We start from the raw sequence: 27,179 nt of genomic DNA, 5'->3' as shown, positions 1-27,179 counted from the left end.
AGCTAGAAGTAGTTATACTCTTTTTACTGCGTTTGATTTATGTACACCTCCTCCCCAAAGCTAGCCATTTCTATAGCTTTCCCACAGGCTTTGCAGAATGTGTAACATCTTACAGCATCAAGTGCATTTATCTAGCCAGAAGCAAGGAAATGCTTGTTACTCACACAATTGCCACTTAAAATATATAGATAAAATATAACTGACCAGAAGTAGCTTAATCTATTGGTATAGTGATGTAACTGAAGTTTCATAGCATTAGAGCTTGTGAAACATTTGCTCATGACGAGAGCTCCATCAAATCATTCTGGTGAACCTTCTACCTTTTAGAATAAATAGAGCATAAAAAATGCATGTGGGTTGAGGGTTTTTTTCCTTGTTAAGCAGAACAAGAAGGAAGAAGGGGTACTTAGCCCAGGATTTGGGGTGTGTATATATATATATATATATATATATATACATGTACACACACACATTTAAATCTCAGTCCTGGGGGGATCCGGGGATCCTTCATGGGTGACAGTGCAAGACTGGGCAAAATATTCCAGAGACAGTAGTTGATCCAGCTTTTGAGGTTTGCTATGCTTTTTCTTTTGTTCTTCCTGGTCCTCTACCCATTTTAAACCACATGTGATTTTTACATTCCCATATGAAGTAACACCTTAACACTTGAACAGTCATAAAAAATGCAAATAAGTTGCTTTCACCTTACAAGTTTGTTACATATTTTAATAATTTGCTGCTGTCCACAGTTTCATTTTACAGGGTACTCTGACTTCCATTTTAAGTAAGCTGATACAGTGGTAACACCTAGGCTACTCAATTTATAATCCTAAATGGTACAGATGTCTTCAAGTTGTTCAGTGCGTACAGTATTACTTCACAGATATGCTGTATGTATTTTTAAACTTGGTGCCAAGTTGTTTGGTTTGAAACTGAGCCATAGGATTTGTACTTGCCAATTCTAAATTTAAATGTAATTTATCATGTGTGTCATGCCAAGGAGAGCAAACCTGCAGGCATCTGCTTATTCAATGCACCTGGGAGATTTGCTGCTGAGTAAGCTGTACATGTGTGTATATTTTTTGGCAATGGAAAAAGGAATAAATGGACTGTCAAAGGATTGAAGTCAGTCATGTGAAATGTCTGTGTATGGTTCTTGTCAGTCTTCTGCTTTGGAAGTCTTGGTCTAGTGGGAGACTTTTTTTGTTGTTTTCTGGTTCATTTATTAGGTTCTTGTGTTACTACTCCACCAGCCAGAAGAGGGTACGGATGTAACTCATTAATTTTTAAGTGGCCTTAATAAATGTTTGGTTTGGTCATTTGTGTCACCATTAAGCTTTTAAGAGGCTTGACATGTTTAGCTGCAGTACTGTATTCACTGCATGTATCTGCTGGTCACCAGACTCTCCACAATTTGTGTCATTAGTTTGTGCTGGCAGTGGGCGCTGTAATTGCAGGAAAGTGTTGCTCAGTCCTGGCTCTGAGCTCTGTTGGAGAAGCAGCATGCTCAGAAATTTGTGCAAAGACCTTCAGAGTTACGCATTTGCCTATTGTTAATTCTCTTCTGAAAGTTTAAATCAAAATAAGTAAGTTGTCCTCTATCTTCACCCACTTGCCATCCTTCTCCAGTGCTTTCACCAAGCACGGGCTGCTTTGGTGTTGCACAAGTCTTGTCCTCCATTTCCTGTGACAGTGAAGCTGCAGGCGTTGATGTTTGATCCATGGCAAGCCTGTTTTCTTTACAGTGTCAGCACCAGTAACTTCCCTCAGCTGATGCCAACCAGCATCTCGCACACCAAAAGGCACAGCCCTTCTGAAAGAGAAGTGTCATGTTTTTACAACCACAAACCTGTTCAGCAAAACATGTTTTCTGAACTTTTTATTATCTGCAGTGTGCTGGGTAGAACTAGGTGACACACCTCTAAAATTAACTTTTTGGTTCTAAACTGTTGACAGAGGGATCTTCAACTGCAGCTGCCTCTTACAACCACACGCAGAAAATACTGTATTTCAGACAAGTGGGTGCAATGTTCGTCTCTTAGTGAGAATGGGGGAATTTGGGGGCATTCACATTTTGATTGAGTATTGGGATACTTCCTCTTGTTGGTGCATATACTTGACCAATTCCCATGGGGGTTTTTTGTGCCTCCTTTCCCAAGCAGTGAACTACTCTATTGTTTGGCAAATCCTTTAGGTTTCATGTTTTCACCTCAGCTTTCTGTCAAGACCGTAAAGAACTCCATCCTGTGGTGTTAAAGGATTATTTTTCCTTCAAGGTAGTGGTGTAAAGCTGTATGGAAATAATTCATCTCCATTGTTAAAGAATTGCGTAAAGCAGTTTAAGTTTTTTCCTGGATCTTAATGAATGTGTTTTAAAGGAATGATCCTGATGCTCGAGTAAAATGCTGCACTTCAAGAGTTGTAAAAATGCAGCTCTGACAGAAGTCTGGCACCCACCTGGTAGCAACCTTACTTTTCCAGGATATGGCTCTGTGTCCTTTGTATGGGTGAACTTGGAATCAAGAGCATTTCTCTGCCAAGTGTCTTTGAATGGCAAAGGATCACTCACTCACCCACGGTGGAAGCATTTGGGGTGTAGTCCTCTTAATTTAAAAAGAGTTTGTGTGGACACAGCATCAGTCCAGCTCCATTTGCCAGTTCCTTGATTCGGAGCAGAGCTCAGTGCCTGTAGTGTGCACGGGCTCTGTCCTGGGCCTGGAGCCCATCCACGCACTTCCCTGTGCTGGAAGAGGCAGAGGAGCCACATTTGCCACGGCTGCTTTCATGTTCTCACCTTGGGTTTCAAATGCAGTTGAGCTGAAACAACAGTGTGCTGCCACCAACACAGACAAGCCTTTTCTCTATCCTGCCTTCCCATTCCTTTTTTTAAGGATTCTCCCCATCTGAAAGTTGTCATATGTACACTAATGAAAAGACACCAAATATGCATTTTAATACAATTTACCAAATAGTTTTGCCAGCTCTGCTCAGGTCTTTTTTTTTTTTTTTTTTCCTATTGTGAATAGTTACCCTTCTTTATGGAATTACTGTATTTTATCTCTGTTTAAGACATTAAGGTATATTTTACAAAAAATTGTCTTCTTTTGTGGGCAGTAGAGGTAGTTTAGTGTGGCCTGCCTACCTCTGCTCAGAAAGCTCACAGTAGCTGGAAGCACCACATGAAAAGGAGTTCATGTGTAATTAAAAAATTAAATAAAAACATCTTTGCTGCATGTTCTATTTTACAGGGTTGAAAAATATAAGTTCTCTGAAATTTTCTCTAGGTTTTTAATATAGCCTGTTACCTAATTTGGGCTGTGTTCTGAGCAGCCAAGTGTGTTGTGTTGCAACAGAATGAAGTCTATGGGAGGCAAAAGGGCAGTGCAACTGCCGGCCACATTCAGAAGGAAAAGATAAATGGAAAACTAAGAATAGCTTTGCCCATTTTCAGGGAGGAACCTTCCATCTGATGAGGCCCTTGCTAGCTCACCACAGTGCCTCAGCAGGAGATTCCTCCTGTCGTTGCTTTGCAAGTTCAAATGGCCATGTGCCTCCAAACCGTGATGCTATGCAGGAGTAGAGAACAGGTGTGTGCCACAGAGGGGTGGATGCACCTGTAACAGAGATGTCAACATCAGTGCTTCTGCCTGGTGTGTTCTGTAAGCTGTTCTAGCCTTGGTTTTCCATTTCTAGTATTTGTGGAACGTGAGGCAACCTGCAGTGCAGGGGTGATTCTAAGATTACCTCTGTGTTGCGTAAATGTCCTGGTTGTGGGACATGAGGCTTGTTCCCCCTGCCCCACAAAGGGCTGGCATCCACCACTTGTGGCAAGCCAGCCCCTACAGCAGGCTGGACATGTCCCACTGCCCCACTGATTCTTGTCCCTGCATATCCTCTGATCCCTTAGGCGTAATTGTCCTCCTTTTCTCCTTTCTCCTTTCTTTTTTTTTTTTTTTTTTTTTTTTTTTTGGCTTTTTCAGTGTGGCATTTTACTTTTTAGCAATGAAAATACACTCTCAGTGTCCTTTTCAGCACTTCTGTTAACCAATCCCATTCTTTAAAACAAAAGTGCATTAACAAAAGCTACTTTCACCATTTGGGCACCTTATTTCTTCTAATGTAGAGCAGGCATGGCAATGCTTCTGTGTGTCCTGAAAATCCATTAAGTACAGAGATATTTCTACACAGGTCAATAACTGAGACCATGATTAACTTATTGCTTATTAACCTGTTGCTTTGGGTGCTAGGATGATGCATCCCTTACATTGCTGGCTTTTTCCATTCGAATAGCAACCAGTATTGCCCTCTGAAAAAGATCAAAGAAAACAAAGACCAAAAACTGATATCAGTTATCAAAATTAGTCAAGTCAATCAATGCTTTCTGTTTACCTCTCTATGTTTATATTTACATTTCTATTTCTGTCTGTAAAGTAGTAGCAATTTGTGAGTCTTTAGGATTTTATTAGACTCACAAGATGCCATTTCAATACATCTTTCAAAACAGTTTCCTTCCAGAGTCGAAGTGTGGACTGACCTCATCTTTAGGAAAAAGTCACTCTTTGCCAGGGAGTAAGAGGCATGGAACTGAGGTTGCTGTTTTGCTCAGTGTTTATCCAGGGGTGCAGTGAATTAGCATAACATTCTTGTACTAGGTGGAACAGAACAAGAAAGCTGTTAACAAAATATCTCCATAGGGTGTATTTAGAAATGGGAGAGATTATCTGCATTTCACTAGATTTCTTACTGCTTAATCCCTCCTTCTACAGAAGAGCCTGGAAAACTGCTTTTATAATAGCCTTTACTTCTGACTGGTCCCTGAGAGGGAGGCTGACTTCAGCAGATCAGAAATGGGCAGAAGAAAAAATATTAATTTACAAGTTGTTGAATAAATAAGCACCCCTGTGGAGGCATCTGTTTTTCTGGGTGTAGAGTTACTTTGGCTGGGTAGGGCTAAGGATCTCCTGGCTTGCTTTAAGCTGAGTTGCAGAAACAAGGCTTTTGCAGGTCTGGTCTTACAGTTTCATTGAACAAAGCCCCTGCAAAATCCCTGGGTTATGAAATATTTCCTCTCTGTCGGGTCCCAGACAAGAGATGGCATCTGCAGAGCCAGAAAAGGAAGTCCTTGCCTTATAGAGAGAGCTCTTGGTGTGACACAATGGCTGATATAAAGTGTCAGGAGAGCTGAGTTGAAGGCAAAGGAACAAAGGAAGATCAAGATTCAGTGGCTGTCTCGGGCAAAAGGAAAGTGGAAAGTGTCTTGGGGATGGATAAATTTAAGGCTGCACTTGTTCTGGCTGCGGTAGGGGATGCTCTCGGTTATCGCAATTTCTCCCGCGAAAACAATGCCTTAGGCGCAAAAATCCAGCAGGAGCTGAAGGAAATTGGAGGGCTTGAGAACCTGGTGCTCTCTCCTGACAAGTGGCCAGTAAGTGACAACACGCTCATGCACATGGCTACAGCTGAGGCTGTCATCACAGGTAGGTACAGCAGGAACAGTGACCACAGTCTGCAGAAGAACAGAACTGTGGAGCTGCTGCATTTCTTAGAATAAGCCTGATTGCTGGGGAAATAATGAGAAAGTGTGTCAGAAATGCTGCTTATGTTAATGATATTGTGCATTAGTTTGGCTGCTCCATGAGCACAATCCTGTGACCATCTCATAAACTGGGGGGCTCTTGATTTCTGGAGTATGGAGGGGCTCTTCCTATATTTTGCCTAGAGATATACAGTTGATTAAAGCTTAAAGACTAAAATACCACATGTCCAGTGTAACAAAAATAATTGCCAAGTAGATTATCTGTATGCTGGAGTACATCAGGGAATAATATAGCCGCTAGAGAGTCTTCTGTAACAGATAAGAACTCTTCTGAGTGCCTTTTTTACATATTTGTATCCAGAACTCCAGGCTGGAGTAGAGTTACCTTAGTACCTCCTTCAGGATAAAAGCACTAGTCCTGTCTCCTCTTTGCTGCCCCTCAAACAAAGGGTTCCATCTGGAAAAACCTATTTGTTTTATAAGGAAAGCTCCATGTCTTTAGTCCAGAAAGTATCCTAGCACACTGTATTTATGATGAAATCTGTCATAAGAGTGGAAATTATTAAGATGTCTTCTAAAATCTCAATGGTTTGAGAGAGAACATTTATTTTTTCTTAAGGTGGGGGTAGTCTTTTTAAGATGAGAAGTGTTTGTATTGACACCTTACCCATCAACCTAGAGCTTTCTGAGACTGGAAAGATCATAGAAAGTACACCAGAAGACAGTGATCTCTCAACAGTATTTTGCCTCTTCAGAACGATTCAATTTTTCTTAAATCTCTGTAAAAGTATTCCTGATTTTTCTTAAAACTCATAACACTGCATAGCTCCCAGTAGCAGAGTATCCTTCACATCAATGAGGTTTCCTTTGTGCTAGTGTTTCACGCCTTTATCTGCCTGCTTCCAATCTGCTCTAAATTTAGCAGGTAGAGATCAGTTGAAGAGTGTGTAGGACACTTCATACTTGGCTATTAGCTAACCAATGGTTTAAGGGGTAGCTAATATACTAAAGATAAGGGCAAGATGTCAGCCTATCAAGAAAAAAGATGACTAGTATATTTCTGAATATAGGCTATGATTAAATACGTATCAAATGTTTCTTGCTTATTGAACCCTCTAAAATCATAATTTCTGCGTAATCAAGTCAGACCAACAGTAAAACAATAATTATTTTCTTAAGTATAGCAGCCTGTAAACTGTTCTAAAGAAAAAAGTTTAAGCTACTTTTTCCATTGACTGTGTTTATCCTACACTCACATTTCTTTCACCTGGTCAGACAAACATTTTAAAAAGGTGTGTTCATGGGCTGGAGAGAAAAACAGCAAGATGGAGTAGGGAAATTTAGAAAAAAATCTTCATTTCACAGCAACATTGGTAAGTGGGATAAAACGAGACCTTCTCCCTGCTTCCCACAAGGGAAACAAGGAGAACCTGCCCACAGCAGTGTCTCCTCCTGACATGGGAAATGCAAAAAAGCCCCATGGCTCGCTCATGGCCCAGCCTAGGTGCCAAATCACCCTCGTCAACAGAGTGAAGCTGAAGAAGGTGAACGTCTGTGAGGCTGAAGGCTCTGCCACCAGCCCTGGGGACCTGCCCCTACTGCTGTGGAAACAGATTTAAAAAAAAAAAAAAAAAAAAAAAAAAAAAAAGAAAGAAAAAGAAGGAGGAGGGGAAATAAGCAATAAAAATATCTCTGTCATTCCCTGCCCTGCTCCCTGCACATCCTGGCTGCCTGCTGGCCACAGCATTCCCCAGTTGCAGGGTACCTGTAGGCTGGGACAAGCATGCCCACGGCTCAAAGCCATGAAGTCCTGCTGCCACTGTCGGGGCACTGCCCTCAGGGGAGCTCCCAGCCTGAGGCTGAGGCAGCAGCCAAGGGGCAGGCTTGTGTTAAAGACAAAGGCAGTTCTCACCTGCGGAAGGGATTTTGGCCAGCGCTTTGGCAACTGCACGGAGAAAGAACATCCCAGGAGGGGCATGGCTACAAGCAACCAGGGCGGTGGGCACTGCTGCAGACTGAGCTGCTGCTCCCCAAATCCACCGTGTGCCCCGACTGAAAGGTTGATCTGACAATGACGGACAGACAAAACCTCTGCTCCCAGGAAGAGTCTGTCCTATAAGGCAGGAACAAGGACAGCATCATCAAACACAGGGAAACTATATCTGTAACAACAAAAGCATCGTCGTTTTCCTCTCTTGCTTACACATCGGTTAAAAAAAAATAAGAGTTCACTTCTAAAGAAAGAACCTGTCCTATTGATGTCTGAGACAGCAATCTGGCTCCAGGCATGGGAACCATGGTGGGCTTGAACAGCCTGGAGGTGCTGGACTACAAGGACTCTGCTCTGGGGACAAGGTTTCTGCAGGAGCTGCCAGGCAGTAAACCTGCTCCTGGCTCCCATCTGGATAAACTGTGACACCTGACTCCTAAATCTGGAAAGAGCTGGCAGCTTGAAAGTGTCTTATTTCTTCAGGATTATATGTGGGATGGCCAGTGTAATTGGTAGGGTATTATTTTATGTGAAAGAAGAGGAATCTTTGTTCTACCCTTCGTCTTCTTTTCTGCCTGCCTCCATAACTGGTAGTTCAGAATGTCTCTTGCTTCTGGGACTCCAAACTTTCTCATAAGTTAAAATTGTGGATTTCTAGAATTCACCATCTCTGACAAAATGAATATATTTTTAGAATTTCCCCTGCTGTGTCATTCAACCTGTGCAACTAACGAAGTATTAAATGGGATTTCTCTAAGTATGTAGAAAATATATAAGTGGATAAATCCCTTTGGCCTCTGTTCCCACTGATTAACAGCTGTAATAGATGCCAGTGGAAGGTTTTCCTTGACATGACTCAAGGGCAGGATTCTTCAAGACCAACAACAGACAACATCAGCTGAGAGAAGCAGCAATACTGAAGAAACAGTCTATGTTTAACAGAGGGAAAGCTCCTCCTTTGACAAGACTGTAGGACTTGGTAAAAATAATCTATAAACAGATTATATATATATATATATATATATAACTTTTATTAAAAGTTAGTGAACTTATTACAGAGAGAAATTCATGTGTTGGAAACTGCCTTCAGGCAGTAGGGATTTACTGCTCTTACTGATTTTTATAGTATTTTTTAAAACGTCACTGTGATATTATAAGATATTTGTATCCCTGCATGAAAGACTACAAATTTTAGACAAAATACATATAACATACAGATTTAAAAAAGGAAGTTGCAATTTGCTTTTGTATCTAGTAATACATATCTCTTAAAGAGATTCTGTAATGTGGTAATTTAAAAAAAAGGCGTTCATTTTTAAATTGGATTCACGTTTGTATAGGCAGGGGCTGAGCCAGGCACAGTTGGCTTTACCCAGACCCCATGGCAGCCACACTATCAGCTGACTGTTGATCGTCTCTGTAATGACTTCACACCACAGAACTTAAATAAGGTCCTCAGCAGCTACTGTTGATTAACAGAATGCTTCATCATTACAGTGAAGGAATTAAATGTGGAAAGGAAAGGAGAGAAAGATGAGAACTGAGAGTCAAGGCCATTCTCCCTCCAGCCCACTGTCTTGTAAAAATGTGACAGTGGCACCAGAAACATGACTCGGTATATTGGAAGTGGAAACAGGAATATTTCTCATATGCACAGTGAGCTTGCTTGCATGTTATCTGTGTTTTTTTGCTCTTCTGCTTTCACAGAACAACCTTCTCTTCCCTCCTCTGAGCAGATTACTGGTGTTTGGAAGACCTGTACCGGGAGCTGGTGAAGCGCTATGTGGATGCTGTGGACAGGCTCACGGGCAGGCGGCCGGACCCCGCCACCATCGAAGGCTGCAGGGAGTTAAAACCAGACAACCATCTTCTGGCCTGGCACACACCCTTCAATGAAAAGGGTACGGTTCTGCTTTCCTTGTAGAGGGCCTGCCTAGAATAACGCATGCTTTCCCTGTTTGTGGCTATATGGAAATTGTTTTTTTTTCCCCCCAACATCAAAGGCCACTACCCCTGAAACGTTTCCATGTTCGCCTGAGGATGACAAGAGATCTGCCAAGAATTCCTTCTGTAGGGCACTGTGTCCTCTTGTAAGCAAACCCCTCCCTCTTTAACATCTATTTAAAGAGGCTTTGTCCTTGGCTCTGTGCCTCAGGGTCCAGATCTTTGTCCTTGAGTTTAATGATTATTTTAAGAAATATTTTCTGCCATTTTTCCTTTAAACATTTGTAGACTTGGATCTTTTCAGTGACACCAGATCTGAAACAAAATGCCAAGCCTGTAAATTGCTCTAAGCACCAACACGTTCACTGGAGGGAAAGCAGAGGCTTTTCTCCATTTGGATGCCCTGCTAACAGCTATGATTGTTTTGTTGATAATCCCTAATATTCGTACCCTGTTTTACCTATGCCTGACCCTCTCTGTCTTTCCCTTTATGATCATTTACTTCTACAATGAATAAAAATGAATGAAAAAATTTCCACTTCAAGTTAAATAACATGCACACAGCTATGTGCATACACATTCACACACAGTGCAATTCATCTTGAAAGACTGTAGAGACACCCCCCATTATCAGAGATGGGGGACCCAGACAGCCACAAAACAGTGTCAGCTCACTGACTGTGTCACTCAGCCACTGCAGAACACACTGCCTCAACAAAGCTGCCTATTGATGCAACACCATGGCAAAGACCCGGTGGCACAATGCCACGGCTATTTCTGGGTCTCTGCAGCCAGTTTTCCCTGACAAAAAAAGCATCTCTCACTTGTCCCCCGCTCCTCACAACAGCTGCTGGGAGTGAAAAGGGTGTATTCTTCCCACCCTGCTATCAGCCAGCCAGATCTGATAAAGTGCCCCTTTGGCAGTTGTCATGTGTTTTGTGACTGACAGTGGATAAAATCTGGGGAAAATAATTGTGGGAGCTGCTGTTGGCCCCAAGCAGCTCTTAAGATTGTTTGACAAGCAGTTGAGTATGGCTGTTGCCTGGTCCACTGCAGTGTTGGAGCTACCACTCTTCTTTCAGCCTTCCTCCTCCCCAGCTTTCCATGGACTATCTCCTTTGGGGATACTCTGGGCTAGAAGAATCTAAAATTAATTCCTGCCTTGAGATCTGGCAGCTAAAAGCCACCTTCTCCATCTGGTCTGACAAATAAGAATTTCAAGAAGCCTTTTTTTCACCCTGAGAGCAGAAGAACCTGAAGTGGAGATGTTCTGTCTTCAATGGGACCCAACCCTGCTATGGACATAATTAACTTTTAATTGACTTTGCACAAAATTCTTGAGGCAAAAACATGCCACAGGCATTGAATGCCTGGGATCAAATACCTAGAAGTCAGATTATATTTCAGATGGGATGGAACCAAAAGGCTGATTTGCTGTGGGCATTCTATCTTATCTTGCTTCCAGCAATAATTCATGTGCCAGCATTCATGGACTTAGGTAATTTTGCATTGCTTATGGATGCTTCTCTGCTCAAATTCTTGTGGGTTTAGTCAGCACACTGAATCCCTAAGTCAAAGTGCCCTATGTGTCTCTGCTACCTCATGTCATGCTCATTGCCACATTCATTGCAGACACCTGGATTATGTTAGAGGCTGATGAGATTCCTGTGACCACCAGAAAACCTGCCCAAGATTGTCTAACACCTTCCATTTTAAGAGCTTGTTTACAATTTACAACATTGATAAGCACCAGGCTAAAATTCTCTCCATTAAGTGTTTGCTTCTGTTTGTCTGTAAGTACTTGTATAAAGTTTTGATGCAGATGAGTTTGCTGTTTCTGAGACATGGTAAAAATGTTTTGACCCACTGCCAAAACTTCAAATTGTTCAGAAGAGGATTGTTGATGTTGTAGAACTGGAACCAAAATCTGAGTAAGGTAGTACCCTCTGAGCCAGATATTTGATTTTGGAGTGACTGTGAAAGGCCAGTCAAATGGTGGGTCAAATAGCTGGCCTCTACCTGTATCATGTGTATTTCAGGCTGAGACTGCAGCATCCAAGCAGGTCTTTATTTGCAGCTGTGGAAGCAACTTCTGGACCTCCTAGAAGCATTTGAGAACTTTCTGCAGGTGGTATTGGCAGAGGACCATGAGGGAAAAGTGTGAGGAAAAATGAGGAAAGTGAGGGGAAAGTTGAAGAGAAGGTTAAGCTGCAGATGCACAGGAGATAAAGGAGATAAAGGTGCCGGGCTCTAAGTTTTCATGCAGAATGATCTGTAGTCACAAAAGGCACATCCTCTTCAGGGCTTAGCATCCATTACCCTAATCTTTGTTATTCTACAGGTGTAGAGTGAAGGAAATCACACTGAGGTATGACATACTAAAAAAGAATTATGTAGTGCACAAATTAAAAGGAAAATAACTGGGAAACATAGGTACAGGAAAAATTCACTGTCTCCTTCAGGACAGCAACTAGGGACTTCTAATGAAACTTGGAGGTGATGAGCTCAAAGAAAGACAAAAAAAAAAGGACTTCACACAACACCTACATAAGCTGCATAACTATTTTCCAATGCCAATTTGCAGATGCTACAGTTCATATGAGTTCAAAAATGAGCTGGGCAAATTTACCCAGGGGAAATCCTTCAAGGGTTTTTAAGCAGCAAGATGAATAGCCAGCTGCCTCCTGGATCAGGGAGACAAATTGTCAGCAGCTTAGTTAGTAAAAAGGGATCATGTCATTGTACTTCTCTTTTACTCTTTCTCGAGTATCCTCCTCATTGTCAGACACGATGAGGTGGCTTGACCTTTGGTCTGATAATGGAGGACAGTCCTTACATTGTCACATGTGTCACCCCTGTTGCTTGGACGAGTCTTGCTGTCCCATGTGTCCTTAGTTCAAATGGTAGATGTGAGACATGGGAGTTAGCTCCCTGAAGCACTGTCTGGGTTTAATGTTTCTCCGTGTGATGGAATTTTTCTTACCAAGTTTACTTGTCTAATTCTGCAGAAGGTTTTAATGGAACTTCCTGGACTGTAGGAACGCAATGAAGTGGGAAAGACAAGCTCCTCCAGACCAGCAGTCAGATTACTGTAGTACATCTTCCACTTCATGTATACTGAGAGATGTTATTTAATTGGCAGTGAAGTTCAAGAGCCTCCCCTCTTGGCTAACCAGCATGGACTGTGTCCTTTGGCGAAACCAGGTCTGCATAGGGAAGACTCTCATCTGCTAGCCTATGGCAGCAGATGATTTAATGAAGAGTTTGGTCTTGCAAGCAGGAGATATTTCTCCCATTTGAACGATGCCCTGGAAGACTGGATTTCCTTCCTGACTCTTCCTTGTGGTTTCTATGTGATGTATGGGCTAGGCAGACAGTTTTATCTGCTCCTGGATAGCTGCCCTAGGGGAGAGGAAGAACTCTTTTCCTAAGAGGGAAATTCAGATATTGCACCTGGAAATGCCAGTAGGTGGTTTATGTTAATTTGGCTCAGACTTCAGTTTGGTTTGAAGTAGATCTCACTGCCACCCCCACTACTCCACTTGGATCACACTCATAATTTCAGGATATTGGAGCTGGAGCCACTTGGCATGAGACTTGATGGCAAGAGGTGTTCCAAAAGAGCCCCTGCTGCTGTCACAGCAGCCAAAGTCCAGTGGAGCAGCTGAGGGCCCTTCTCCAGATAAGTGACTGAAGGCTGTGACCCTGGCTCCTTGGCATCTGCTGCTTCAATTCACGCTGGCCCCCGACTTGCTCCTACTATGCCATCATACACACTAATGGACATACTGCCTTTCTCCATGCTGCCTGCCTGGGAAAGACAAGGAGATTGGGCTCCTAATGCAGGTTCACATAAGCTAAAATTAGGTAGCATAGATATGCCCCTTATCTTACAGGAACCTAGAAGAGAAATGCTGATTGCTCTCAGCTATTCCCAAGGTCACTGGGAAGTGTGATTGAGCAAAGACAGCGCTGAAAAATGCCAAGTACCTTGAAAAATAGAAGCCTACCCATTTCAGGGTGGTTGCCTGCAATGAGTTAATGCTTTTTTGGGCATTGGCTCACCAGCTGCAAAGAGGAGATAATCACCTCACTCGTGCCTGGTGAAGATAAGCTCATTAAAACTTCTCTGGGATCCTAAAATTACTGTGATAAGTACTGTAGAGAAATTCATTAGTAAGTTTAACTCCATTCAATGAAGTGTTTAAAAGTTGAACACCTGGGATCACACATTCAGTGCTAAGGAGTAAAAGAAATTTTGAATTAGCTCTTCAATAAACAAATTTTATGCTACATGGGGGTGGAGGTTCCCAAGACTAAGCTTGGTAAGTGTAGGCTGTAGCACAGAAAGCACTAATTTCAGGTTGAATGGGAAACTTCAGTTCTTTGCCTAACTTTGTAGGATTTGGCTCAGTAGCCTTTAGTTTCTTTTGGACACATTATTTTTGTATGTAGCAGAAACTGGTGAGGCTCTCTAGGACGAAACATGCATTAAAATTGAAAGATGAACTGTGAAGTTCATATAAAGTGTTTTACTTGTGTGTTTATAACTATTAAATAAGGGTGCAGGAAAATGTATCTGTTTCTCAAAGTTCTGTTTCTGGTGTGGGTACCTGGAGCAAGCAAAACAGCAGTGTCAGCCAAAAATGAGTGAAGATGGGATGAGAGTTTGGATCAAACAACTCCTGTGAACAAGAGAGCACACAGCTTTCTGAGCCCACTATGGTCTTCATAGCACTTGATTATATTGGAATATACCTGTAAAACCAGAATGACTGTGGAGGAGCAAAATTCCTCACAAGAAACTTTCAAAACTTGTAACTCATTTTGCATGGTAATTTCCCATTCCTGGAGGAGTTCCCTTCCCACACATGAGCTGATTCAATGAAGTGTGCTTGTCTCACATTTTATCAACATATTTGTTTGAGATCAATTTCCTTTTAAATACATGGTGTTATCCTTTTACTTTAGGTTCTGGATTTGGAGCTTCCACAAAAGCCATGTGTTTAGGGATGCGATACTGGAAGCCAGAAAGGCTGGAGTCACTTATTGAAGTGAGCATTGAGTGTGGACGAATGACTCATAACCATCCCACAGGTAATGCCTGCACACTGCCATGCCCTGAGGCAGCTTTGCTCTTCTGCAGGGACTACCATGGCTCCTTCAAACTCCCCTGGTTAAACCACTTCTGCTTTGCAGGCTTCAAGGCCTCAGTTTGAACTTTGCTTGGTTAATACATACGTCTGGATATTACTTATATAGGCTTATATATTTGCTTGTATATTATCCTCAAGCATAGTTGTTTTCTTTCCTAAAATCCCAGTATCCTCAAGCACAGTTGTTTTCTCTCCTAAAATCCCAGTATGTAAACATAACCTGCCTTGTCCAAAGCATATTCATGTTAGTTGCCCTGATCAAATTTTAGCATTCATGTATATCTAGATGACTCACTGTTACCATGCAAATTTATGGTTCAGGGGAAAACAACATTTTTCTCTTGGCAGGTTTTGTCATATCCAATCACTGTAGGTAAAAGTAGTAAGCCAAAAAAAACCCATTAGGATACAATCTGAAACATTTTCAAAACAAAACCTAAATAAACAGATTTAATGTTGTCTCTAATATTCAGGTCTGTCATTTTGATAATTTTATGCTATGTAAACATGTATTCATTTGTCTGTTTTATACAGCAATAAATAAAACCATAATGAATGGTGACATGTTCAACATGCTCACTGCTATGAAGCAGTCAGAAAAGCCATCAGGATGCCATTAAATTAGGGGAAAAGCATCCAAAACAAAACAGAAAATTAGGTTGGTATGTAAAATCCGTGGTGCATTAACAGCCGTAAGACTGCTTGTAGTCTACATCCATCGTGTCAGAAAGGGCTTATGAGACCCAGAAAATGGCAGCAAGGAGGATCTAAGTTGTCAGACACCTTACATACACTGAGAGATTACATCTAGAAAGAGTTTTCAGCTGGGAAAAGAAATAAGTAGCATAGCAGGGAGGCAGGAAGGAGAGGGGTGGAAGGGCCACATGCACCTCACTGCCATCCTGAAATGTGTCAGGGAAATTCCAGTTATGATCCTCATAACTCAGAAAACCCAACCAGTGTGTCAGTTGGGACTGAAACAAGCAGACAAAGGAAATACTTGCCTATGTTATGCACAGTGAAGCCTCAGACCTTGATGCTACAGGCAGCTGCAAAGTCCTGGGTTCAAAGGAGACCAAGCAAAGAGGCTGTCTTGTCAAAATCAAGCAAGCTGTGTAATTAGAATGGCCCCTAAAACTAGCCTAGTTGCTCTGGGGAATGGAGAAGCCAAACCACTTCATGGGGTTGCCTCTGTCTTCCAGAGGCAGACACCTTGGCTGGTGTGCTTTCTTCCCCAGTGAGGAGCAGCAGGCTGTGTGAGGGCTGCCATGGGCAGGGGCAGCAGGGCAACAGCAACAGTGGGTGGGCAGCCTGGGGAGCGGGCAGGAGGAGACTGCCAGCCCCTGGAAAACCTTCAGGACACACTCCAGCCTCTGCCACCCTCTGAGTGAGCTGTCCCACTGCCCCCTGCTAGCCCTTTGACCCACACTCTAAACGTAAATGTGGCCCTCAAGGATCTTTGTGGCATCTGGGCTAGATGCTGTCTATCTGAGTGAGACCCTTTGGGCTGGGTCTACACGGGCTGTTATTCTTTACAAAAACATCTATGGGACTCAAGTTGGATGTGCCTTGGGCCTGACCCAGTATTGCAAGTCTTGTGGCAGAGGGAATTAGTAATCACCTCATCTGGGCTTGTCACCTCCTAAGATAATTTTGTTTTACCTCCAGCAAAACACAAAAGTCATGATTACCTCTATGCATGAGTGAACACTTTTGGACCCATGCACCAAGAGAAGCACCTGCATCAATACTTTGCTCAGCTTGGATTTATTTAAATGACTGACTGGTTTTCTTAAGCTTCTTTTGCATACTGCACCAGGTTGGTTTTTTGCCCTTGACAGAATGCCAAGAGCACAAGTAAATGCAAGAAATGAGCTGACTATTTCTGGGGTCATGGAAGTATTGAGTGCCCATCAACAGATAGAATATTTAAAATGTTGAAATATTTGTAACTAAAGTAGAATACCAGCATGTCCTTCTTGGACATTTTCTTCTTTCTTCTAAGGGGACGTGGGTTTGTTCCCTTAAGTCAAATGAGCCAGAAATAGTGTTAGATCTAGCAACCACCACTCTTGGTCTGGATGATGCTGTAAACAAGCTGATATAGCCTGTAATTGAATCACTTTTACAAGTCAATTATTTCATGTGACTTCAATTAGGAGATTTTCAGTATCCCATTGGTAGATGATGTTTATTTTTGACCCCTACCTCAATTTCTATCACATTACACCGCTGAGAACAGAAGCTCCCTTCTATGTAAGATAAGTCGCAAACCAACGAGCAGCACTCATTAGCCAATAATCTCGACATGCCACAAGTCAGGCAGAGATGGGTTGTGTACATTTGCTAATCTACCTGACAGCCACGAGGCATTCCACTGGTGATTTTAAGAGGAAAAACAAGGACAAAAAGGATGGTACCAGCACAGATGCCCACTGGTAATCCTCGTTATTTGTGAATTCCAGGTTTTCTAGGGTCCCTTTGCACAGCTCTCTTTGTGGCATACGCAATACAAGGGAAACCCCTTGCGCAGTGGGGAAGAGAGATGATGAAGGTTGTGCCCATGGCTGAAGAATACTGTAAGAAGACCATTCGTCACATGGCAGGTACCAAGATCAAATGTTTATTTTCTTAAAGCTATCTTTAGCTGGAAAGACACTGAAGAAATGTCACACCCTAGTCTTTACATCTTGCTGCTTTCCCCCCTCTCCTCCCTCCAGAGGTTGTCCTCCTGCTTTCTCCGCTCGGAGAAGTAAGCTCTTCACAGGTGGTGCCACCTTCTTATACCACCAGTTAGTTGCCTGGTGTATTGGTGGCAAGAATATAAAGCAAAATAACAGTGACCATGCCCTGCTGCACAGTTTTATTTTTAGGGAATCTTCAGAGATTGCTGGGCAGGGGGGAGGAAGGAAATTATATTTAGCAGGTTATTAGGCAAACTGACTGCTGAGATTAATTATTCAGCTGACTTCCATCAATTAGTGCAGTTCATCATCTTCCTTAAGGAAAACCACTGACATTCCTCATCTTGCCAGGAATATTTCACCTGCAGATGTCTCCTGACCAAGAGTTAACTTTTGACCACAATTCAGATTTGACTTGTTGCTTTTCTGAACAAATACTTAAGATACAATCTGTTGTATCCTTGTTTCAAACAACTAAGTGTCACCCAGCTACTGAACTTGATACTACTACTTTATTATTGCTATGCATGTGGTCTTTGGGGCAAAGGTACTTTAGTCCCCCTTGCTAGGAAGTGATGTTTGTGATGGTGAGACCTGCCATGGACTGACAAGTATCATTACATTGAAATATCAAGGTAAGAGATTAAGGGACAGCTGTTGAGAAAGACTGAATTCTATAGAAATCTTTACTCAAGAGCACTCAAAAATTAAAACTTCCCTGAAGAAAAGCTGCTGCTTTAAAATCTGAAAGGAGCTTCAGGAAGGCTTTCTGAAAGACCCTGCATTTTCATCTGTGCCTCATTGCACACCAGGATTTTTTTAGCAGAGACCCATGAGGAGCAGGTGCAGGATTAACGTGATCGAGCGTCTCTCTGAGTGGCTTTGCAGCAGGTCCCTGTCACTCCACCCGAGCAGGACCCCTTGTGTGGAGGTATGTGTGCTGGGCTCCTGAGGCATGCCCTCCAGCCAGTGCCCGTATTGTTGAGCTTCATCCTATTTTGGTAATGGGAAAAGTGTCCTGCATTAAAGTTAAGCTCCTTGGCTGCTGAGATGTGCTGCAAAGAAATCCTGCTGGAGTCCTCCAGTTTTAGAAAATCCTAATTTAGCTATATTATCCTCCATGAATAACAAACAGAGTTTGTTATCCAGGTCACAGAGAGTTCGACTCTACAGCCCTCTCTGATATGCAGTTGCAATTACTGGCCAGATCATTCGATGGACCTGAATGTGACCATCACCTCAGCTGGGCTCAAGGGATGGTGCAGAGCCTTGCTAGGGTTAGTGGCATGGGATTCTGACCATGCTACAGGTCCACTCAACAAAAATCTCCTTCAGCTGCTTGATCCCTCTATTTCTGAAACTGTGGAACAAGCACCTTGCTTGTTAAGGTGCTATATAGAAAACATTCCATTTTGAGGCATTTATGGTTTATTGTCATGGGGGAATTAGGGGAAAAACCCCCACGAATAAACAAACAAAAAGCCAACAAAAAAGACAGGTCAGGTCACTGACATTTCTAAAAACTGTTATAACCAGCTGCTGTAGTGAGTGTTGATAGTTTACATTTGCTTTGCTTACATTTGTTTTCCTCTAGATGCTATATATACATCTAGATGCTCTCCAGCTGTAAATGCCCTTTCACTCTGTTTTTGTAAACACCTCCCCTTTTTAGGGTTCTGGTGAATGGTTTCTTTGAAATGAGGCCATGCTTGGTCATAGACTTAGAAAAAGAGCAGCTGGACAATTCCAGGTGATACTGGAAATGAAATTAATTTTTACTCTGTGAAAGTATAAGGTCCTACAAAGCAGCTTGGATTTTTACAAAAAAGCCCCTTAAAATCTTAATTGCCAAATAAAGTCACCACTGTGGCATTTTAGGAAAAGAAGCAAAATCATCCTTCAGATGAAGGGTTTGGTTGTGTGTGTGCTTCTCAGCCACTGAGCAGCCAAGCAGGAGAGAGACAGGGAAAAAGTGGGAATGTTAAATTTTATTTTGCACCCATAGTCCATCCCAAATTGCTAGTTTGCCTTGGCATACTTAGCCATCCAGGCCACCTCACTGTTCTCTAACTCCTGACCCCCTTCAGCTTGCCAGGCAGGGCTTCCCTCGGGCCTCAGTTCTGCAGGCAGGTGCATGTGTATGTGCTCAACAGTCCAGTGTGGCTGACTTAGGTTCCTTTTCAAGCCTTTATAAAAAGGGTGAACCAGAGCATTGGCTTGAAAATAAACTAAATTTAATACGTTTATTTACATGGGGAACATTAAGCATGATTAGAGATCACTTCCCAAAGTGACAGAAAAAAAGGAGAAAGACATGGTTATTTAAAAAGGTTTATTTCTATGGGCACAGGTAGCAGTTGTGTTATTCATCCCTTTGCTACATTTGATGTGCATTATATGCAAATGAGAATTTTGGACTTTCCTATCTGTTTTTTCCTGAATGATCACACAATAAATGCGATGAAAAGAGAACAGAAATACATGAGAATTTATGCAATTAAAAATTGATAACCGAGGTAGGTGGCAAATTGTATTTAGGATGTGGAAACATTTTTAGATATTCTTTAATTATAGTAAAGGAATAAAAATGGACAAAGAATTGATTATTTTCTTTTTGTTGACTCTTATCTTTTCCTTGGAGTGCTCTTCAGTAAACTCTTGTAAAATTTCATCTTGATATATCTTAAATGACATTAAAATAGCACAAAATTCTGAAAGTATTTTCATCATTGCATCCTCTGTTTTCAATTAAATGTCCCCTCCATACATACTTAGTATATATGCAGTACATTACTGTAAAATACCTGGGGTTTCATGTCAGGCAATACTGTCATTATCCTTAAATTATGTTAAAGTAGAACTGAAAAAGTTATTGAAATTAAATACTACATCATTAATTTCTTTTGCCTTCAGAATATCAAGAGCACTGGTTTTACTTTGAAGCCAAGTGGCAGTTTTATTTGGAGGAGAGAGAAATCAATGAGGAAACTCAGAATCAACCTGTCTTTCCAGCCAACTATGATGCAGAGGAGAGAGAAAAGGTAACTGCAACTTCCAAAAGTTCTTGGGATTGCTCTGAATCAACAGAGGTATTTTCAAAGAGGTACACCACTATTTTTCAACTGATTCCACTGCCAGAGTAGTCAGGAAATATTTTTTTTTTAATTTTTTTTTTTATTTTTTTTTTTTTATTTCAAGAAAGAAAAAAGCAACTCTCATTCTCATCTCAGGTACGTGTTAGCCTAAAAGAAAAGCAGTTGCGAGCAGTCCTGTGTTGGCTGCAATGGAAGAAAACAGTGCAGAGAGGCAGGCTTAATGGTCTGGTACTCAGAGCAGGTACAAAATATGGGCCACGGCTATCTGAGGGTGGAAAAGGCAGATGTCCTGCCTGGGGATCTCATCAAAGCCTAATGGAGCTGTGGCCAGAGTCTGACAAAAATACCCCCAGCTATTAGAAGCTGGATTTGGTCATGTTTAGTGGAGGGTGTCCCAGCTCATGGCAGGGGATTGGAACTCAGTGGTCTTTAAAGGTCTCTTCCTGTCCAAAGCAGTCTATAATTTTCTGGTTCTTCGAGCAGAAGACAGACATCCCAAGTGATTGATTCGCTGCCAACCTGGCCTGTGCCAAGCTAGTTTTAAGTGTCTTGAGAGATGTTGTTTCACCACATTCCATGAGACACTATTTTATAATGTACATGATATTTTCTTTGCTGGTTATATCTTCTTAACTCGAGAGAAATAATGTGTCTTCTTCCCTGCTGTTTACAGCTATCTGATATGGGCTGGCACACCCCAAAGCTCTCCACTTAGCAGCTAAGCAATAAGTATGTGGTTCTTGACACCTTTTGCCATAAATCAATCCCTTTTTTCCAGATTATGTAAGTATAGTTCTATGCTTACAAGTAACTTTGTGTATTTTTAGGTGATTATTTGTGCAGTGAAAGGTGCCTATGGAAGTCTGATTGACTGTGGATAATAACAAATTGCTCACTCTAAATATAAAGAATATTCCCTTTCAGGTTTATTTTACTAATTCAGTGCCATGAATTTGCTACTAGTTTTATACTCCTTGTCCAGTACTACTGGAGTCTCTGCAAAGCTTTAGGGGAGATTAAACCAAACAGTAATTTCTCATGATCATTTCAAGAGAGAACTGTATTAATTTCTAATACAGAAGCAAAATTTACCTACAATACCCTAGCCCAACTATTTTGGCCTACTGAACTATGTATTTTGACAAGAAAGGAAAAATGAACAAGAAAGGAAAAATGGTGCTTGACCCTCAAACTCCCCCATCAGGCAGAGATCATAGCCTGGCAGAAGTCGAGACACTTCATTGTTGTGCTAATAGCTATGGAAAGAATAGATGAGGAGAAGGTAACCATTCTGCCTGCCTTTTTCCCAGGAGTGCCTTCCCTTTGCCTTCCCTCCAGACTAGCTGTCCCCTTGTGTTTGGGAATACAGCCAGTTGCCTTTCCACATGCAGTTAATAGAGCACCAGTATCTGGCACACCCCTTGCCCACCGGCCACCACGTGCACGTTCCTGCTTGGCCAGGTGCATCTTTCTGCAGGCACAGTGCCAGCTGTATGTGAAAGTGAAGCCCTCAAATGTGGCTTGGATTGATCCAAGCATCTTTCAAAGGCAATTTCCCTCCCAAAAAGAAATCACGCCTTGAAATGCTTAGTAGCAAAGGCCAGATTCCCTATAAGCTGGTATATATATTTTTTCAGTGATGTGCCTTTGGAAGATGTTAGATACATGGTGAATGGGCAGACATTGGTCAACACGTGGGATCAACCTTGGTTCTGCAAACAAAATACTCACCTGACTCACTTTCCTGTGATGGACACAATGTGCTACAAATGAGGAACAAAACCAATGTCATCCATCTATAGACAATTAGACTATAAGGACCTTGTTCCCTTAAGATGGAGATGCTTAAACCAGCAGTGAGAAAGAACCCAGAAAGGAGGGGGAAAAAAAGAATGGAAAAGAAGTGCTAGCCAGCAGGAGGTCAGCTCCTGAAGGGTGGGGAAGTCAGAAGCAGCTGTAATTACTGGTGGCAGGGGTTGACAACAAGGAGGTGACACATGAATTACCTCCTGGCCTTGGCAGCAGCTCAGTGCCTTCAGCAGGAGAGTGCATGCTAACACCCATCCAAGTCCTAGGTCCTTGCTGGCCCATCCAAGGGAAGCTGGGTTGGTGCCACAGCACAGGGCTGCACAAAGGCACTGGAGCTGAAAGGAGAATGAAGCAGTTTGGGAAGTGCTGCCTTGGGGCAGTTAAGTCCTACCAGGCTCAGTCCCAGGACAGCTATCTGCAATGTAAAGCTGTTTCAGCAAGGCGAGATGGCATCGGACGTGTGCAGAGCATCAGGAATGAGGAGGAATAACTGGAGTGACACTTGAGCAGTCTGGCTGCACACCCAGAATAGCCCCTCTGTGCTGAGCCCTCCTGCCTTTGGTAGCATTGAAAGTGTTCTGTGCTGCTCCACCAGCATCCAAACTGCAGCAATAGGGCTGGAAATTTGCGGGGCAGAGGATGGCATAAATAATCTCTCTAAATTGTAAAAAAAAAAAGAAAGAAAGCATACAGTTAAGCTGTTGTTCAACTCTGCCATGTTTGATGTATGTGTAGATAAACCTCAACCAAGTATGAAATAGCTCAGGTGAAAGTGAACAGAAAGAAATGCCAACCCTTCACACATGTTGCAGAAGATAAGAGCCAGCCAATCAGCAACATTCAACTTGCCATGATGTAAGTTAAACTTCAGGAAAGAAAGCTGCCTATAGGAACTCACCCCTTGTTGGGGTGAGCCGAAAAGGTGGAAAAGTCTCTCCTCCAACCCGTGTCTCCAAAGAAAGACTCAGTAATCTTCAGTCGTCCGGTCTCAAGGTAGTTTATTGTATGTTATCTAAAAGATTTCTCCCTGAGCTGCTGCAGTCTGTTCAGCAGTCAGGCAAGGGCACACTCCACCGCCCAGGGGGCTGGTGCCCTCTTTAATATCATACATTACGTATTAGATGTTTACAGTTTTTCCCCAATGCCCATCACCTCTATTGAACAGTGACTTTCTACTCTAAACCAATCTGTGAATGCCAACATCACCATGAACATGGAGGTTAGGAAGAAGAAGGAAAGAGGACAGGGCCCACCCAAGTCCCTCCATCTTAGAACTTCTGACCCCCATGTACAAAACTCAGACCCCTCTGTACAAGGCCTAAACCCCCCCTGTACAGCACTCAAAAATTCTTCCTCTCACTTTGTGACTACTTCTACTATAATATCTAAACCTTTGTGATTTCTTGTTCTTCCTGCAAAGTTGGTAAATTGTTCCATGGATCAGGTTCAAAGCCACAGAGGTCTGTGGCTGCATTCCAGGATCTCAGATGCTTCTGACCTGGGCCTGGAACATCCAAGAGTGTCCAAGGGACATTCTGGGTTCCGACAGCTGCCCATCTCTTAGGGTGATATTTTTTAACTGTAAATTATTTGTGTTGAGATAATTTGGGGATTTGGGGCTGGAGGTATCTGCTCTAGAGAAAATCCAATTTTCCTTTGCAAATCTCCAAAATGAGAGTTTGGAGTTCTTTCTTCTGCCTTCTTCTTCTGGGGAAGAACTATTTCTTACATTTGCAAATTATTTTCCCTTTTTTTTCAACAACTGCTTTTAGAAGAGGAGAGAAAAGGCTTGGCAAGAAAAAGACAGAGAAATGGGCTTGAATTACATAGTCTGAAACTAAGGCCCTAAAGAAATTCCTGGATCAGAACATTTTCACCCCCTATGAAAATTTGGCTAATTGAAACATTTGCAGATGTGTGACAAGGGGAGTTGAGAATATTCCCAGAGGCAGTAAGAGGACCAACGAAGTTTGTCCTTACCAACCATAACTTTTTATATGATAAGGAATTTCTAGGACATGAGCTTGAAATCTGTCTTGATCTACTTTTTGCTTGATCTACTTTTTTTCTTGATCTACTGGCTTGCTTAAACCAGCCTCTTGGCCTAGCGCATTAAGCTGGAGTGCAGGCTTATACCAGCACCTCAGGCATCACCAGCACTGCTAGAGGTGCCGCTGTGGCTCGTCCCACGCCACACCAGAGGAGCCACAGCATGGGCCCCGCTGCCCTTTCCCAGCCCAACGAGCTGTTCCCACTCAGCAGGGGAGATGCCAGCCTGGCGTGGCCAATGCCCCACGCCTGCACCTCCAGTGCCCTGCCCTGCCCTGCCCTGCCAGTGCTGTCTCTCCCACAGACGTACCGGCGCTGGAGCTCCGAAGGCCGGGGTGGAAGACGAGGCCACGACGCCCCCATGATCGCGTACGACGCCCTCATGGGCTGTGGTGGGGACTGGACAGAGCTCTGCAACCGCTCCATGTTCCATGGAGGTGAGGGTCCCCTGTGCCTCCCACCCCTGCTTCCTCGCCAGGGCCGGGATAGAGCCCTCCTGGCTGTCAGCTGCCTCTGTTGGCCAATCTGCCATGTTGTCTGCAACATTCTCATGTCTGGTTTTAGCCTCTAAACCCCATTCTTCTGGCAGCAGCTGCCACACAAGCCATTTACAGCACTTTTCAAATGCTGCTCCGTCTACATCTCATGGTTCCGCCAGAGGTGCATGAGGAGTAAGTCCAGTGTGGCTTTCTAAAGGGCTGGCAGATGCTGACAGAACATGAGTGCCTTTGGCAAAACAACCTTCTAGCTGCATGTAATGAAACCAAGTAAGGGAGAAAAATAATGCAGCGCCCAAACAAGTGCCAGCCAAATAAAATCTAGCACTTGGAGGCACACAGCTTTCTGAGAGGGAACTTTCTCATTAGCAGACAAATCTTGCTGGGCTTCTGGGAGGGCCAGCACAGCTGTGGGATAGGACCCCAGCCCTGAATCACCCACTCCCTCCCTATGTGGAGTGGGCCCTTTGCAGAGGCTCTGAGTCTCTCGCCTGTCCCAACACAGTGGTGAGAGCTCACAGTCCCCCACTGCAGACGCTGGCAGGCACAAACCCACAGGACTGCACGCACAGAGCATGAGTGCTCCTCAGCAAGGCTGCGTGTTTCAGAGCCTGCACTGTGCTGTGCTGTGCTGTGCTGTGAGGAGGGAAGGGACACTCTCCAGTCCACAACTTTGTTGTGTAGTAGAAACCCCTGGAACTATTATTCCCTGCTTTGTTCTTAGCAATGGCTAGCTGCCTGCAAGAGCTGCTGTGCTGGGGTAGATTTTCCCCAAACCAAGTGAGCTCCCAGCCCAGGAGTGCACACCACAGTGGCATCTCCATGTGCTTGCTTTGGCATCACTCTCTCACTTAAGGCATCCTTAGCCTTTAGGACTGACCCAACAGCCCCCACCGTGCTCCATCAGTGTGGAATGCTCCCTCCGGCAGGCAGGGCAGTTTTTGACTGTGTGTGTGAAGGTGACACTAAGAGACCACTGCAATTGTGCTTAAACCTGCAGGGGAGAGCGCGGCGACTGGCTCCATCGCCGGCTGCCTGTTCGGCCTGGTTTACGGCCTGAGCAAGGTGCCCAAGGGCTTGTACCAGGACCTGGAACAAAGGGAGAGGCTCGAGTTCTTGGGCGAGAATCTTTACCGACTATCCATGGAGGAAAAGTAAAGCAGTTTCTGCCATTTTCTCTTTCTATAAAGATTATATCAAACCCTGTAGATATCTGACTGGCATTCATAGTGAAGGGAATAACCCTGAGTTAGTCTGAAGAGCTCTATGTACATTGCGTGCAGGTGAAGATAGCTGAGTTATTAGACTGATTAGAATCACTAGACTGATTAGATCTATGTGATATTTGTGGGTTTTTTACACATGCAGTGATTTCTAAATATAAGGAGTGCTGCTTAAACCTCAAATGGCAAAAAATAAATAAAACATCTTTTGACTGATTTCAGTCTAACTTGCTATAATACCACTTCCTAAACAGCTGTTTTCAGTAATTACACATATGAAATTAATTTTCAGAACTAATGCTTTCTTGCAAAACTAATGGTAGTACCCACTCACGGGGATATTCTCTGTATATTTGACAATCCTTTCACCACTGTGTCCCTCCTTGTTCTCAAATCTAATGTGTCTGTGACACTTGTAAACCTAATGTCTTGTGGATTAGCTTTTAATGAATCACTGATCCCTGTATCAGCACTGTGGTGTAAGGTATTGTTACATTAGAAGCTTCCAGAAAAGGAAAAGCCAACACTAAAAATACCTCCAAAGAGCAAGCAAAGCATCAGTGTGTCTAAAGTTTCTGATCAATGTGTCTAAAATTTCTGAATTATGTTTTTATTCTTCCTCAGTCTTCAGAAAAAAAGGTTCTCTAAAATATAACTGGCTGAAATATTTGTAAATAAATTAATCTTGCACTATTTTCTAAGTATCAGTCTTTATTTTTAGATTGAACAGATTATATGTTGCTGTATCAGTATCAGAATTTTTGGCTGAGGTCTTCAAGCAGTTGTAATAGGTCAACAGTTAGGCTGTGATACATTTCACAAGTCTGAGCACCATGAAAACTCCAAGAAGAAAAGTTACAACTGCTTTACTTTTTCCTTTTTTTCCCCCCTTTCATTTTATTATCTTTTGTTCTTTTTTGCCTTTCCTTGCCTGGCTTCATCTCACCTTTCCTCTCCAACTTATTTTTCAACATTTTTTTTCTTTTTTCTTTTTTCTTTTTTTCTTTTTTTCTTTTTTCTTTTTTTCTTATTTTTTTTCCTTTCTTCTTCTTTTTTCTTTTTTCTTTTTTCTTTTTTCTTTTTTCTTTTTTATTTTTTCTTTTTCTTTTTTCTTTTTTCTTTTTTCTTTTTTCTTTTTTCTTTTTTCTTTTTTCTTTTTTCTTTTTTCTTTTTCTTTTTTCTTTTTTCTTTTTTCT

General features: G+C 42.6%; 1 protein-coding gene and 2 long non-coding RNA genes across 3 annotated transcripts in view; 2 read left to right on the top strand and 1 right to left on the bottom strand.

Moving 5' to 3' along the window:
- Positions 1-1,094: 1,094 nt before the first annotated feature.
- LOC137468457 (uncharacterized) lies at positions 1,095-24,695 on the bottom strand. The gene is made up of 3 exons (XR_010995948.1): positions 24,574-24,695; positions 22,412-22,543; positions 1,095-1,813 (listed from the first exon to the last, which is right to left on the bottom strand). It is a non-coding gene; the product is annotated as an uncharacterized lncRNA (long non-coding RNA).
- Positions 3,757-27,179, top strand: part of LOC137468455 (uncharacterized) — a 224,167-nt gene continuing 200,744 nt past the window's right edge. Inside the window, exon 1 of the long non-coding RNA XR_010995946.1 lies at positions 3,757-3,770. This is a non-coding gene — a long non-coding RNA (uncharacterized lncRNA). The remainder of the gene's footprint in view (positions 3,771-27,179) is intronic.
- ADPRHL1 (ADP-ribosylhydrolase like 1) lies at positions 4,833-26,676 on the top strand. Its single transcript, XM_068180215.1, has 7 exons — positions 4,833-5,477; positions 9,263-9,427; positions 14,442-14,567; positions 17,092-17,232; positions 20,224-20,351; positions 24,568-24,700; positions 25,761-26,676. The coding sequence occupies exons 1-7, from the start codon at positions 5,264-5,266 to the stop codon at positions 25,916-25,918; spliced, it is 1,065 nt and encodes a 354-aa protein (XP_068036316.1). The 5' UTR covers positions 4,833-5,263; the 3' UTR covers positions 25,919-26,676.

The sequence above is a fragment of the Anomalospiza imberbis genome, chromosome 2 (assembly GCF_031753505.1).
Source record: "Anomalospiza imberbis isolate Cuckoo-Finch-1a 21T00152 chromosome 2, ASM3175350v1, whole genome shotgun sequence".
Taxonomy (NCBI): Eukaryota; Metazoa; Chordata; class Aves; order Passeriformes; family Viduidae; genus Anomalospiza; species Anomalospiza imberbis.
This window is presented reverse-complemented; position numbering and strand designations above follow the sequence as displayed.